The sequence below is a fragment of the Kogia breviceps genome, chromosome 8 (genome assembly GCF_026419965.1).
Source record: "Kogia breviceps isolate mKogBre1 chromosome 8, mKogBre1 haplotype 1, whole genome shotgun sequence".
Taxonomy (NCBI): Eukaryota; Metazoa; Chordata; class Mammalia; order Artiodactyla; family Physeteridae; genus Kogia; species Kogia breviceps.
In genome coordinates, this window is record NC_081317.1 from 3,507,850 (window position 1) to 3,520,322 (window position 12,473).

Genomic DNA, 12,473 nt, shown 5'->3' on the forward strand with positions numbered 1-12,473 from the left:
GGCTAAGCTGGGCCCACTCGCTGGGCCGGCAGCTCCCACGCCCAGCCCAGGTGCATCACCTCCTGCCAATGTGTGCGGTCACCCGCCCACAGAGGGCTTCCCCAGGACTCAGGCAGCCAGGAACGGTGACATCAGGTCAGGGAAATGACCGAGGAGCCTGGCCAGGCCACACCCCATCCATGACCTCCCTGGGCTCTAAATGTAGACCAGAAAAGACAGACAGACCTGGTGACCTCTACCTGCCCAATGAGAGGTGAAAGGTTTTCCACGAAGGCCTGATCCGAGTCCGGATACCTGTTCCTCGTTGGGCCACCAGCTCCCTCCATCACCTTGGCCGAGCCCAGGCTGGAGGAGGTGATGGCCAAGGCCCTTGTCGTGTGGACATTTCCTTGAATCAGTTCTCGCTCTGAGCTACCGTGTGCCTGGCGGGCTTCCCCAGAGTTGCACCCTGGGCCCAAACCCCATTCCCTGGGACCCTGTGCTGGGCGAAGTGGTGGGTGGGGAGTGAGAAGCATGAGCCGGGCAGAGAGGGGCTGGCTCGAGGCTCTGAGGCCCGCAGCTGTTCTGTGTGAGCCTCACGGGGCGTGGTGAGAGAGGACCCCAGAGATGCAAGCTGGGGTTGCACCAAGCAGTTGGTCTTCTGTCTGAGGGCGAGAGGCTGGGGGGCTTTGAAGGGTCAAGACCCCTCTGGTTGCTGTGTATCAGGGGGACCAATGATCCGATGACAGCAGGTAGGAAAAGGGGCCCCAGAGGTTTGGCCTGAGCACACCTTTCCCTTAAACTGGAGGTGGCTACTCAGGGGCCTCTGAACCAGGGGGTGATGGGAGGTCCCGTGGGGTCTGGGGCAAACCCACAAGCAGATGGCCCGGCTGGAGAGGACAGCTGCCTGTCAGCTCCCGCCCGGTCTCCTGTTGCCTGGGAACGCAGACCCGGTGTGGCTGCGTTGTCCGAAGTTACAGGAGCAGCCAGAAACGTGGATTTATATATGAAATCACCTGACCTTTCACTGTTGGCTCAAAAATTGAAAAACATTTTGCAAGCCAACCAAAACACATGTGGGCTAGATTTGGCCCGGTTCTCTTCCCAGCTGTCGGCCAGAGACCTGTCTTTTGAGCTTCCGGTGCAAGGACCATCCTGCCTACAGGAACGGTCTGTATGGCGATGTCGTCCAGGGCTCCTTGTGACCCCCAGGGAAGGACAGATGCACCCTCCAGGGAAAGGTTGTACCGTGTTCCCTCTCCCTCCCAGCAGAGCCTCCAAGGGCCCAGGGTAGCACAGACTCGATTTCAGGCTTGCCTGAGGTCCCTGGGTTTGCCTCCAGCCCCATCTGAGCTGTATGAGTCAGTTACCCAGCCGCCCACCGCCTCGGGTCCCTTGTGTTGTAAGGATGCTGTGAGTGCCCCTTGGGTGTGGAGCGAGGAACCCGGGAAAGGGTGAGGGTGGGAGCGTGGTCACTGCGCTGGCCCCGGGTCTGGAGCTTGTTCCCCTCCCTCCAGGGCTTCTGGGAGCTTCAGCAGCACTCAGGGATAAGTCTCAATAACTTCTATCACTGAAAACTGCAAAATGACACAAAAGTAGAGAAAATGGCATAAAGGCACGCAGCTTTCACGATCACCAAGTGCAGGGCCACTCTCGCTGCTGCTGCTTCTCTCACTGGCGCCGTGTCCTGCCCTCCTTCCCCGCAGCAAACGATATTGACACAAATCCCAGGCACATCGTTATTTTAATACGTTACTCGAATAGTAACCAAAATCCAAAAAATGATGTCAGCTATCATCAGATATCCAGTAGCGTTCAAATAATCCCAGTTGTTCCTCGGGGTTTTCTTTTTTTCCTTTTTTTTTTTTTTTTTTTAAAAAAAAAAAACCAAAAAACAGTCGCCCTGTTCAAATCACAATCCAGAATCCGCACGTTGCATTTGGTCGTATGTCCCACCTTTATTTTTTTTTATTTTTTAAATATTTACTTATTTATATATTTTGGCGGTGCCGGGTCTTAGTCGTGGCACGCGGGCTTCTTAGTTGCGGCATGCATGCAGGATCTAGTTCCTCGACCGGGGATCGAACCCGGGCCCCCTGCATTGGGAGCTCGGAGTCTTACCCACTGGACCACCAGGGAAGTCCCTGTCCCACCTTTGTTTTAATCTACGGTTTCCCCTTTGTGTTTTCCCCTGAAATGTATTTGTTGAAACTGGGTGCTTGGTCCTGTGAAGATTCCCAGAGTCTGGAATTTGTGGGGTGCGTCCTTGTATGTGTTTAACATGTTCTTCTGTGCCCTGTCACTCCCCCAAGAGGGTGTTGCATGCAGAGGCCTGGTTGGATTCAGGTTAGGTTTTTCGGCAAGGGCACTTCGTGGGTGGCTCTGTGTTCATCCATCAGGTGGCACCTACTGTTCTGGCCCCCCTTCTTTTGCCCTTGGGAAGAGATCTACCCCACAGCTTTGGGGGAGGATGGTGAGGGGACGTGCTTGAGGGCCGGGGAGAGGGCCTCAGTGAATTGCAGTCCCTGGTGGGGTGCTTTACCTGTGCTGTCTTCCCTTTGCTAAACAGGAGAAAACTGTGCCCTGGAGATCAGGTGACCCTCGGGGATGCCGAGGGCTGAGGGGTGGGTGGGAGGGGCACATAGTAAGAAAGGGGTGGAGCTGGGCTTTAAACCCAGGTGTTTCAGTGCCGGAACCTGGCTTCTGTGCTACCCTCTGCCCCTCTGGGAACTCAGGGTGTGTGAGTGTGTGCGCACGCACATTCACGCAGCTGGAGCAGCAAACAAGCTTGCCAGGACCCAGGAGGGGAGCCCCAAAGCAGGGGGAACAAGGCGGGGAGGGGGACAGGCCCCAACCAGAGGGACCCCCTCCACCGCCCCCCGCCGTGCAAATGATGTCCAGGTAGTGCGATGGGAGGCAGCCGGGCCGAGCGTGTTGGTGTGTTGTGTCCCGATGGAACTCCCCAGCCCTCACCTCCCCAGCCTGCTTGGGCCCCCCAACCCCGGCCCCCTTGACCTTCAAGGGCAGAGAGGTAGTGACCTTGGTGCACTCAGGAGTCACTTGGCCTCCATGGGCCCCTTTCCCCAGCTATAAAATGGGCACGAGCTTGCTTCCCAGGCCCCTCCCTGGGAGAAAGAGATAAAGGGAACGGAGAAAAGAGATAAAGTGAGTACAGGCAGGTGCTGGGTTCTCCAGGCACTGAGAGCTTGGCCCCAGGAGAAGGAGTGGGAAGAGAAGCTTCTAGCCCAAGGCGGTGTCCAGTGTCCAGGTCACCCCTCTCTTGCTCTTTGAAGACCTCATTCCTCGAAATATGTCCCACCCACCTCACCCTCCCCTGAGGCTTCCTCAACGGCCTCCTAGGGGTCTCCACCCCCAGCCAAATCTACCCATCTTGCTTTAAAAATGAAAACAACAACAAAACCCAGCGTTTAGTATTGTGTGTGTGTGATTAGTAAAATATTTTAGAAAAATTAGCAAATTCTGAGAAGTAAAAAGAAAACGACGTATAGCACTGCCCAGGAATAACCACCATTCCTTTTGCAAAGTAGGTCCTTCTAGTCATATGCACGCGTGGAATGTCAGCTTCTAAAAGCATGCTCTGCATCGTGGTTTGCTGACTTTACAGTTATAGCTGAGCATCTCCCTGTATCATTGTCCTCCTATGGTAGGTAGGTAATGGCACACGGGGTCCTGACAGTAAGTCTGCATAGGGTGTTTGAGTTGATTCCTTTGGTAGAGTTGTAACTGAGGTTCCCATACACATCGTTGTACAGAAATCCACGCCCACATCTCTGAATGCTTCCTTAGGGTTAATTCCCAAGAGTGGGATTGTCGAATCAAAGCCACGAGCGTTTTTGTTTTTATTTTTCCAAGTTTATTTTACCGAAGCAGAGTTGATTTATGTTGTGTTAATTTCTGATGTACGGCAAAGTGATTCAGTTATGCATATACACATTCTTTTTCATGGCATGAGTGTTTTTAATGCCTTGAATAGAAGTCACCAAGTTGTTTTCCGTGCGTCTTTGTCAAGGCCTTGCCTTGTGCCTGATGGAGAAGCATCCGGCAGGGGCTCCAGCTGCCCACGTGGGCACGCGAGTGGGTGGGAGCTGCTGGGCCCCCACTGTCCATGGGTATCTGAGGCCTGGCACACAGTGGGTGCACAAGATATGCTTATGGAATGAGTAGTCTGGACCTGCCCTCTCATGTTACAGATGGGAAACTGAGGCCCAGTGGTATGGAACCAGTTCTGGGGAGGTTGGTGGCATTGCCGGGACTGCTGACAGCAACTGCAGGCCTCTGTGAGGGCTGAGGGCTGAGGCCCGGGCAGGCTGAGGGAGGGTCCCATTCATTCATCTGTCTACTTGCCTCCTCACTGGCTTCTAGGAAGTGCAGCTGAGGCTCCCTAGCCCTACTGCCTCCCCAGCCCTCAGCATCCTCACAGCCACCCTGAAGGCTGACCTGAGACCTTGAGCACTCAAGCCACCAGTGAGTGGCCCCAGGTGCCCAGCTGGCATTTGTCCCTCCTGATCCCTCCTCACTCTTGAGTGCAGGCCCCACCTGCTGATGCCTGGTCTGGGTTCTCCCCCTTAGCCCCAACTGCCCCTCCTCTGCTGCCTCCCTTCGGCCTGTATCTCCTCAGGGTGGCCTTAGGGCTGAGACAGTGCAGGCAGAGGCCCCTCCCCCCCGCACCAAATACACACCCCAACCCTCAGGACTTCCAGATGCACGAGTGCACTGAGGACCCGCTTCCAGGACGCGGGAGCACACAGCGAGGCACACGCATCGGCAGAGTGAGTGCTGTATATGTCAGTTACCCACTGTGATCCTCTCGGGGGACGAAACTGAGGCTCAGAGAGCTTAAGCAACTTGTCCGAGGCCACAGAGCTAGGGAGGGGCTTAACTGGAATTTATGGGAGGTGGAGACCCACAGCTTGGCCACACGTCGACACTTAGACACACAGCTACACAACCCGTGCGCTGCTGCCGCGCACGCACCCACACAAACGGCCTAACCGTGGTACCCGCAGCCCCACGACACACGACGCACGAGCACTCCCTAAGACACAAGCCGCCATCGCTCCAGCGGGGTTAAGCGCGCGCAGGCGTACACACTCCCCTCCGGCGTCTCTGGCCGCCCCCTCTCCTGGCCTCGCCCCTCCACGCCGCAGGCCCCGCCTCCCGGGCCCCGCCCCTGGCCAGTCGGCCCCGCCCCCGGGCTGACCTCAGCGGGGCCGGGCCGCGGGCGCAGAGCGCAGGCAGGGCCGAGCCGCGCGGGCCCGCTGCCGCCGCCGCCGCCGCGCGCCGGGCCGGCCCCGCGCCCGCGCCGCCCCGGGTCCCGCGGCCCGGCCGGCCGCCCGCGCCGCTGCGAGCCGCCCATGGTGCAGCGCATGTGGGCCGAGGCGGCCGGCCCTGCGGGCGGCGCCGAGCCGCTGTTTCCGGGCTCCCGGCGGAGCCGCAGCGTGTGGGACGCCGTGCGCCTGGAGGTGGGCGGCCCCGACAGCTGCCCGGTGGTGCTGCACAGTTTCACGCAGCTCGACCCCGACCTTCCGCGCCTGGAGGTGGGTGAGCCAGGCCGGCCCGGCGCTCGGCCGAGCGAGGAGTGGGTGGGGGCCCAGCGTCCTTAGCGAGTCACCCACCTCCAGTGGTGGTGGTCACCACCCCCAGTCCGGAGGTTGCGGGGGGAGGTTCCTTCCGCAGAAATCCCCCTCCTTGCGCCAACCCCAAGGCAGCCAGGTAGGCGGAGGGGCTTCCGCCAGCTGGTCCAACAGTTTCGGGACCAGAACCGGGTCCCCCTCTATCCGGTCCCAGTGCGTGACCTCGCCGAGCCCAGGTGTGCCACTGCCGCGCCCCTGCAACCCAGGTAGACTTGCTTCCGCGGGCAGGCGCTGTCTGCTGGCGTTCCTGCCTTTCCCTACAGCAGGGCTGGGCCGTATCTCGTCCCCATGGCCAGGCCGGGGCCGGCTTAGGCAGTCTGGCTTCGAAATGCAGGTGGTGAACTAGTGATTAGGGCGGCAATCTTCTAGAATCCTCAGAGGCCGTTGGGAGCACAGTGGCCTTCCAGACAGCCCCCTTTGGGGGGCAGAAGTGGACTCCGATGTTCCGGGCTGCTCAAGGCGGGGGGTGGGGAGACAGGCCTCCAACCTGTGGGGCCCGGTGTCCAGGCGGGGAGGTTGGGACGAGGGCCTCTCAGGTGGAGGGGTGACTCACTTCTGCTTGATTAGAACATGCGCCGACATCCTGAATCTGTAAGGATTTGGGAGGATTCAGAACGGGGGTGTGCCTATCATGCATGTGGTTGGGGGAACTAGGTGAGGGCTGGACTCCTATTTCTAGTGTGCTCTGGGCAGCGGGGGGGGCAGGGGAGGAGTGCCCCCCTCCTCCTCCTACCTGACTGTGCACCAGACTACGACTTCCTGCGGCCAGGGTGGCAGAATCCAGGGTTGGGGCCTGGACAGAGGCCATTCCTGGGTCAGAGGGCTCAGCGGGGTTCCTGAGCCCGAGGGCCCCTTGGTATCCCCGCTTCGTCCCTTTAGGCCCGGGTAAGTTGTAATTGCCAGCCTGGGTCTTGTGCCTCTGCGTGTCCCCAGTGCCTAGACGGGGGCCCGGGATGCATAGTTACCTGAGGATAAAGCGCATCTCCCTGCCCAGAGTCAGGGGAAGGCAGGGGGTGGAGGGAGCTCTTGGTGGGAGAACTTCGGGCCGGGGAGACCCTTTATTGCTGAGCTTGGCCGGTGGCCCCTCCAGGCACAACACTCCCCGACCCTCACGCACCCACAGCTCTGGTCTTCATTAGTGGCTGGAGCGAGACCCCTGGGAGGGTGGGGGTGGGCGGCCTGACACCAGCCCAGTGCTCATCTGACTTTCATTATGTCTGGCAGCTCCTCGGGCTTTGTGTGCTGGAGGGTCCGGGCTGCGTGCTCCCAGGGGTGGGCCGCTCAGCTGCTTCTCTCCCTCCCTTCCTCCCTCCCTCCCTTCCTTCCTCCCTCCCTCTGTCTGTCCGTCTGTATCCCTGCGGAACCGAGGGAGAGGCAGATCTGAGCCCTACCCCTGCCCAGGGGTCTACCTTCTCTCCTTCTCTCTCTTTTTCCCCCTCTCCCCCTCTCCCTCCTCCTCTTCCTCACTGGCCCCAGCACTGAGATCCAGGCCGTGGCTGCTATTTAGAAATCAAAGGGGAAGCTTCTGGCTGGGGCAGGAAAGCCAGGGTCCTGGCAGGAGAGGAGGCCACTGCCGGAAACCAAACACAATGACCATTTACCATGAGCTGGGGGAGGGGGTGGGGAAGTCCCTGTCCCTCCTGCCAACCCCCCCGCCCCCCCATCCCGGGGCCGATTTCCTGGTCGCTGGGGCCTCTGCCAGAGCTGAAGCGGCTGCTTGTGGTCCCTGTCCTGCCTGGAAACCACTAGGCAGTTTCTGTTTCCTTCCCCAGTCCCCCTTTCCTTACCAGGTCTCCACCCCGTCCTTCCCTCTCTGGGCTGCCAGATGTCCTCACACATCTGGGCCTCTGTTCATCATCGTACTTCTAAGCCAGGTCACTGCTGACCCAGGTCGGCCTGCGCAGATCTGTGCTTTCAGGAGGCCACCGGGCCCACACCCCTGCCTCCGTGCAGGCCGCTGCCTCAGCCAGGCAGGAGGGGCCCCGGAGTCCATCGCACCTACTGTGTGCAGACACCACCCCCTCGTTCCAGCTGGCCTTGACCAACCCTCCCGAGTAGGTGCCGAGCCCACTTTATAGGAGACTGGAGCTCAAGAGCAGTGAAATCCCTGAACTAAATGTGCACACAGCCAGCGAGGACGCAGCCAGGATTTGAAGCTGGGCGGTGTTCTGTGCTGGGCGCCTATTGTGTGCGAGAGCCCACAGGGATCTGAGAAGGATACCTCGCAGTGAGACAATTACACATGCCCCAGGAGGATGGTGGAGCCGTTAGGGGAACGGAACCAGGCCCAGGCAGCCCAGAAGTCCCCATGCTTGGTGAAGGGTAGGGGTGCTTATAGGCCAGAGGAAGGTGAAAGTGCTTTGGGCCACAAGACACTGGGGAGAGCTTCAAGGAAGAAACAGGCCCACAGCTGGACCCTAAAGGTTTTAGATAATAGCTGATCTGAGCCAGCACTTGGTGGGAGGCCGTGTGCTGAGTAGTTTGCAGGCATTGTATCTTGTTGAGGTCAGGATCATCGGTCGTCCATTTAACAGATGGAACAACCGAGGTGCTAGATTGCACAAACTCACCGAGCCAGTAAGTAGCAGGGGTGGGATTCCCACCCAGGCAGGGAGCCTGCAAGCCCTGAGCTCAGTGTTTGTGGGTGGAATGAAATGAGGAAGCCTTCTAGGATCCTCGGGCAGAGATGTGCAGGGGAGATGCGTCTCCCTCCAGCCTCCCCGCCTCCTTCCCCGTTGTCTGATCTCTTGATCTCACGGTGTGCAGGGCTCCAGTCTAACCCCTAGGGCTCATTAGCCTTAGGCCAAGAGGCATGACCTGAGAGGTAGGGGCGTGTGTGTGTGTGTGTGTGTGTGTGTGTGTGTGTCTTTGTGTGTGTCTGTGTCTGTGTGTAAGTCTGTGTACTGTCATCTTGCAGCCAGGCTTCCTGGCAGGTTCCGAGGGGGCAGCCTCCAGCAGCTGCACAGCCTGTCAAGTTCAAGAGGGGCCTGACCGGCTGCCACCTGCTGGGCCCCCATGGACTCTCGGGTTCCCCTCTTGCTTTACTCCTCAGGGGCCAGGCTGGCTGGTACTGGGTCCTTGTTCCTTCTCTGGCGGGGAGGACTTCTCCAGACTGGGCACGCTGAGCTGTTTCCCCAGAGGCTCCGGGATGGCCCTGGTGCAGGAGTGGGGGCGGGGGGGCGGTCAGTGCTGGGAGGTGTTAGACCGCTGGCAGGCAGGGCTGGGGCCCCATCCTCAGCCTGGAAGTTACCCATTTCCAGGCCCTTCTTCACTGCTGGTGAGGAGGGTTTGGAGGAGACTTAGCACTGGCCACCTGCAGCCTCCGAGCAGGCCAGTGGGGGCGGTTTGGGGAGGTGGCACCCAGGCAGTGGAGGACTGGCTGCCTATAAGGCCCTCACAGCGTGGCACCATGCTGTGTCCGCCCGCCTCTCAGGCCCAGCAGTGCTGCGTTCCTGCACACGTGGCTCCAGTGAAGCCACTGCCCCCAGCCCAGTTCTGAGGAGGTGGCAGTTGAAACCTGCAGCCCAGTGCAGGAGAAGCAAAACTTTGAGCAGCCCCCAGTTTCCATCCCCTGACCAGCCTGTAGCGCGGGGTGGGGGAGGGGGGGAGCCGATGATCGCCAGAAGGTGCTCGGTGAGCAGGGTGAGGACACCCAGCACAGGGGCCTGCATTCTGGGAGCTTGGGGAGTGCGTGTTGCCCAGCGTTTCCCTCTCCTCCCCGGGGAGCCCCCGGATGCCGGCACAGCCAGCTCTGCGGGCTCGAGGGAGGCATGATGTCGTTCTTTTGACCCAAGGGGCAGCGTCGCGCATGCTGGTCCAGAGCTTGGGCTCTGGAGGGAAGGGAGCTGGGCTGGAAGGCCAGCTCAGCCTCTCGCAGCCCTAGACGTGCTCTCCTTCCCTGAGCCTTGGTTTCCTTATGTGGACTTGATGCCGGTTGCCCCGCTTAGGCTTCTGGGGAGGACCGAAAGAGACAGGCGGCCTGACAAGCGGTCCCCATGGCGCCTGGTACTGCGTCAGAGCCGGACAGGCCGTGGCTGCCACGATTGTGTCTTCTGACAAGGTGCCAGGGGAGTACCCATGCCCAGGGCTCCAGGAGGACACTGGCCGGCCTGGTCAGCATGGTGCTTCCCGGGCCTGGCTCTCGTAGCTGACCCCAGGCCTGTGGGTGCCCTGGCCATCCTGTGGCAGGATCCCCGACCAACCCCCTCTCAGTGGAGAGGTGCGGGGGCAAGGGAACTGCCACGCCCCACTCCCCCGCCCCCCGCTGGCTGTGTGACCTGAGGAAGCCCGTTCTGTCTCTGGTCTCCCCCCTTCTAGCATGTGTGTGAGCAGGGGCTGGACGGCACTTTGAGGCTGTGATTGTGGAGTGAGGCCTAGGTGTGTGTCCACGGCACATGACCGTCACCGGCCAGGGTTCAGATCCCTGCCCCGGCTGCCTCTTCCTGGCTCCTGCCGGGGATCTCCCCACCTGGCTTTCGTCACCCGTCAAGTGAGGTGTGTCGGGAGGATTAAACGTGACATGACAGGATTAAACGTGACATGACGAGTGTGTGCAAAGAGCCTGACACCTGGGAAGTGGCCTCAGGTGCTGTTAATGTCAGCTGGCCCTCCCTCCACCCCCTCGGGAGACGCCACCCTCCTCCTCAGCTGTCACCAGCCACGCCCCCTTGCAGGCCTGGCCCCCAGAGGCCTGAGGGTCGGGAGGCGGTCCTGGGGGGGCAGGAGGACGAGGCGGGCAGGGCCAGCCTGAGGTCTGGTCTCCGCTCTCCCCCGGCGGCACGTTTCTCTTCTAGATGCTCACGAGCAGCCAGGCTTGGGCTGACCGGGAAGGTTCTTGGGGAGACGGGTCAGCCTCTGCGGAGGCTCAGCACAGGCTGGCCCCCAAACTGCAGTTTCTGGGGTCACTGAGCTCCCCGGTTGCCCTGCCACCGAGGCACCTCGTGTGGTCCCCTACTAAGGCCACCTCTGGGCTGCGGTGCCTGGGGACCAGGAGCGTGGCCACCCCCATCCAGGGCTGACCTTGAGTCCTCACTGGGGGTCTGTTCATGTCCTCGGGCTCAGGGTGCAGGACACCCACCTGAGGTGGGGGCAGGCCCGAGGGGGGCGCCCCGTCGCCCACCGGGAGGGCCACGCACATTTGGCGTTTTCTTTCTCTGTCCCTGGGCACACAATCTGAGAGATGAACCAGGGCCTGGACACTTTCTACTTGACCCTCTCCCCTGGCCCTTGGTCTCCACCTCTGTAAAATGGGTGCTCGACTTTGTATTCAAACTGTCCTGGGATCCCGGGATCCGGAGAGACTGAGCAGCCCTCTCTGATCCCTGATCCCTCTCGTGTTTTGGCTCCTGCGTTCAGACAGAAGGCTAGAAGGTCGGGAAGCCGCAGGCCTGGTTCCCTCCCCCCAGCAGTTGTAGGATGACCCGCCCTCCCTTTCACCTGGCCCTCCTCCAGGTCTCCGGGCATCTGGCAGGTCTCCCGGGAGGTTTTCCCCTGCCCGGTGTCCATCGTCAGCTCTCCGGCCACAGCGTCCTCAGGTCCTGTTCCTGGCTGCTTTGTACGCCTGGCACCGAGCTGGTCCTGCTGCCCGCGTCCCCTCTCGTGACCCCTGCGCCTTCGTCCCCTTGGAGAGCTGCTGCCCTTCGCCCATCTCCCAGACAGGCTCACTGAGGCCAAGGGCTGCAGGGCTCACCTGAACTGGGAACCAGAGCCCTGCAGGAAGGACAGTACCTTTGGGTCCGGTGGGCCCTGGAGGAGGGGCCTCGTGCGCCCAGGGCTGCAGGGTGCTGGCGGGTGGCTGGGTCAGGGCCTCGGGTGACCTCTGTGACTCAGTGGGCCTGAGCGGCAGCTCAGCGGGGTGCCATGAGGTCCCCGGGCGATGATCTCATGCACGTGGAGGCCACCACCACCCCATTCCCCCACCCTCGCCCGAGTGAGACCTGGTTTCTCCACGTGCAGCCCTAGGGAGGAGACCATGGTGTGGCTTCAGGTCCTCCTCCGTGAGCCCTTGGCCAGTGAGGAGGAGCCGGTCTGCAGCCAGAGGCGTCTGTGGGTCTGGAGGCCCCGCGTGGTCTCTAGTTGTAGCTTCCACAGGAAATGTACAGCTGAACGGGAGGAGAGAGGTCACCAGGATGGGAGAAGGCGCCACCCCCGTGTGTGCAGGCACGGGCCGCCTTCTGGGGGAGATGGCAGGGCTAGAAAAGGCCCTGTAGGTCCCCTCTGTTCGCTCCATAAATAAGAGTGGGATCGGCCCCCGACAGCCCTGTTGTTCTGTCTTGAGGGAATCGGGGCTCGGCCTGCAGTCAGCTGGGGACACAGCATCACCCCAAAAAGGCTGATCAGGTGACACACTAACACGTCAGGCAGGCCGTTTCCTTGTCCCTGGGGCTCCGGGGCTGTGCTCCGAGGGACAGCGGGGGGTGGGGCTCCCTGGTGCCCCTTCTCCCAGCCTCTGCTCACGAGGGCCTGGAGGCGTCTCACCACCCTCGCTCCAGATGCAAGTGGTGGAAGGCTGGGCAGTGTGTGCAAGGCCCAGCTGCCAGCTGGGTCCCCGGGCCCTGGGGACATCTGTGGGCACCTGCTTGGGGTGGGACAGGAGGATCTGTCCCCTGAGGACACAGCCACCCACCCGGCGTTCTTTTCCCCTGAGAGCTCACTGCTGCCCTGTGGACGCCTCCCCCCAGGGCGTCTGCTGTTTGCTGGGCCACGCCCTCCCGCGGGAGCTCCCCAGCCCGTGCCAGAGCATATCCCCAGGGGCTTGGCGCTGCCCACGCGGGCTGCCTGTTCCAGGGCCTGTGTGCTGTCTGCTCTGCTAACAGGATGGGCCGGTCACCTGTGGGGGCC

The 12,473-nt window shown here is 61.1% G+C and overlaps 1 protein-coding gene across 8 annotated transcripts in view; it reads left to right on the top strand.

The window, feature by feature from the left end:
• Positions 1-12,473, top strand: part of RALGDS (ral guanine nucleotide dissociation stimulator) — a 64,409-nt gene that overhangs the window by 17,431 nt on the left and 34,505 nt on the right. For 5 of the 8 annotated variants that reach the window (XM_067040372.1, XM_059071431.2, XM_059071437.2 and 2 more), the window contains exon 1: positions 5,355-5,537. The exons of the other annotated variants lie outside the window; for them this stretch is intronic. In XM_067040372.1, coding sequence (XP_066896473.1) covers positions 5,355-5,537 — 183 coding nt within the window. Of the gene's footprint in view, positions 1-5,354; positions 5,538-12,473 lie in introns of those variants that run through there. 8 annotated transcript variants of the gene reach the window in all.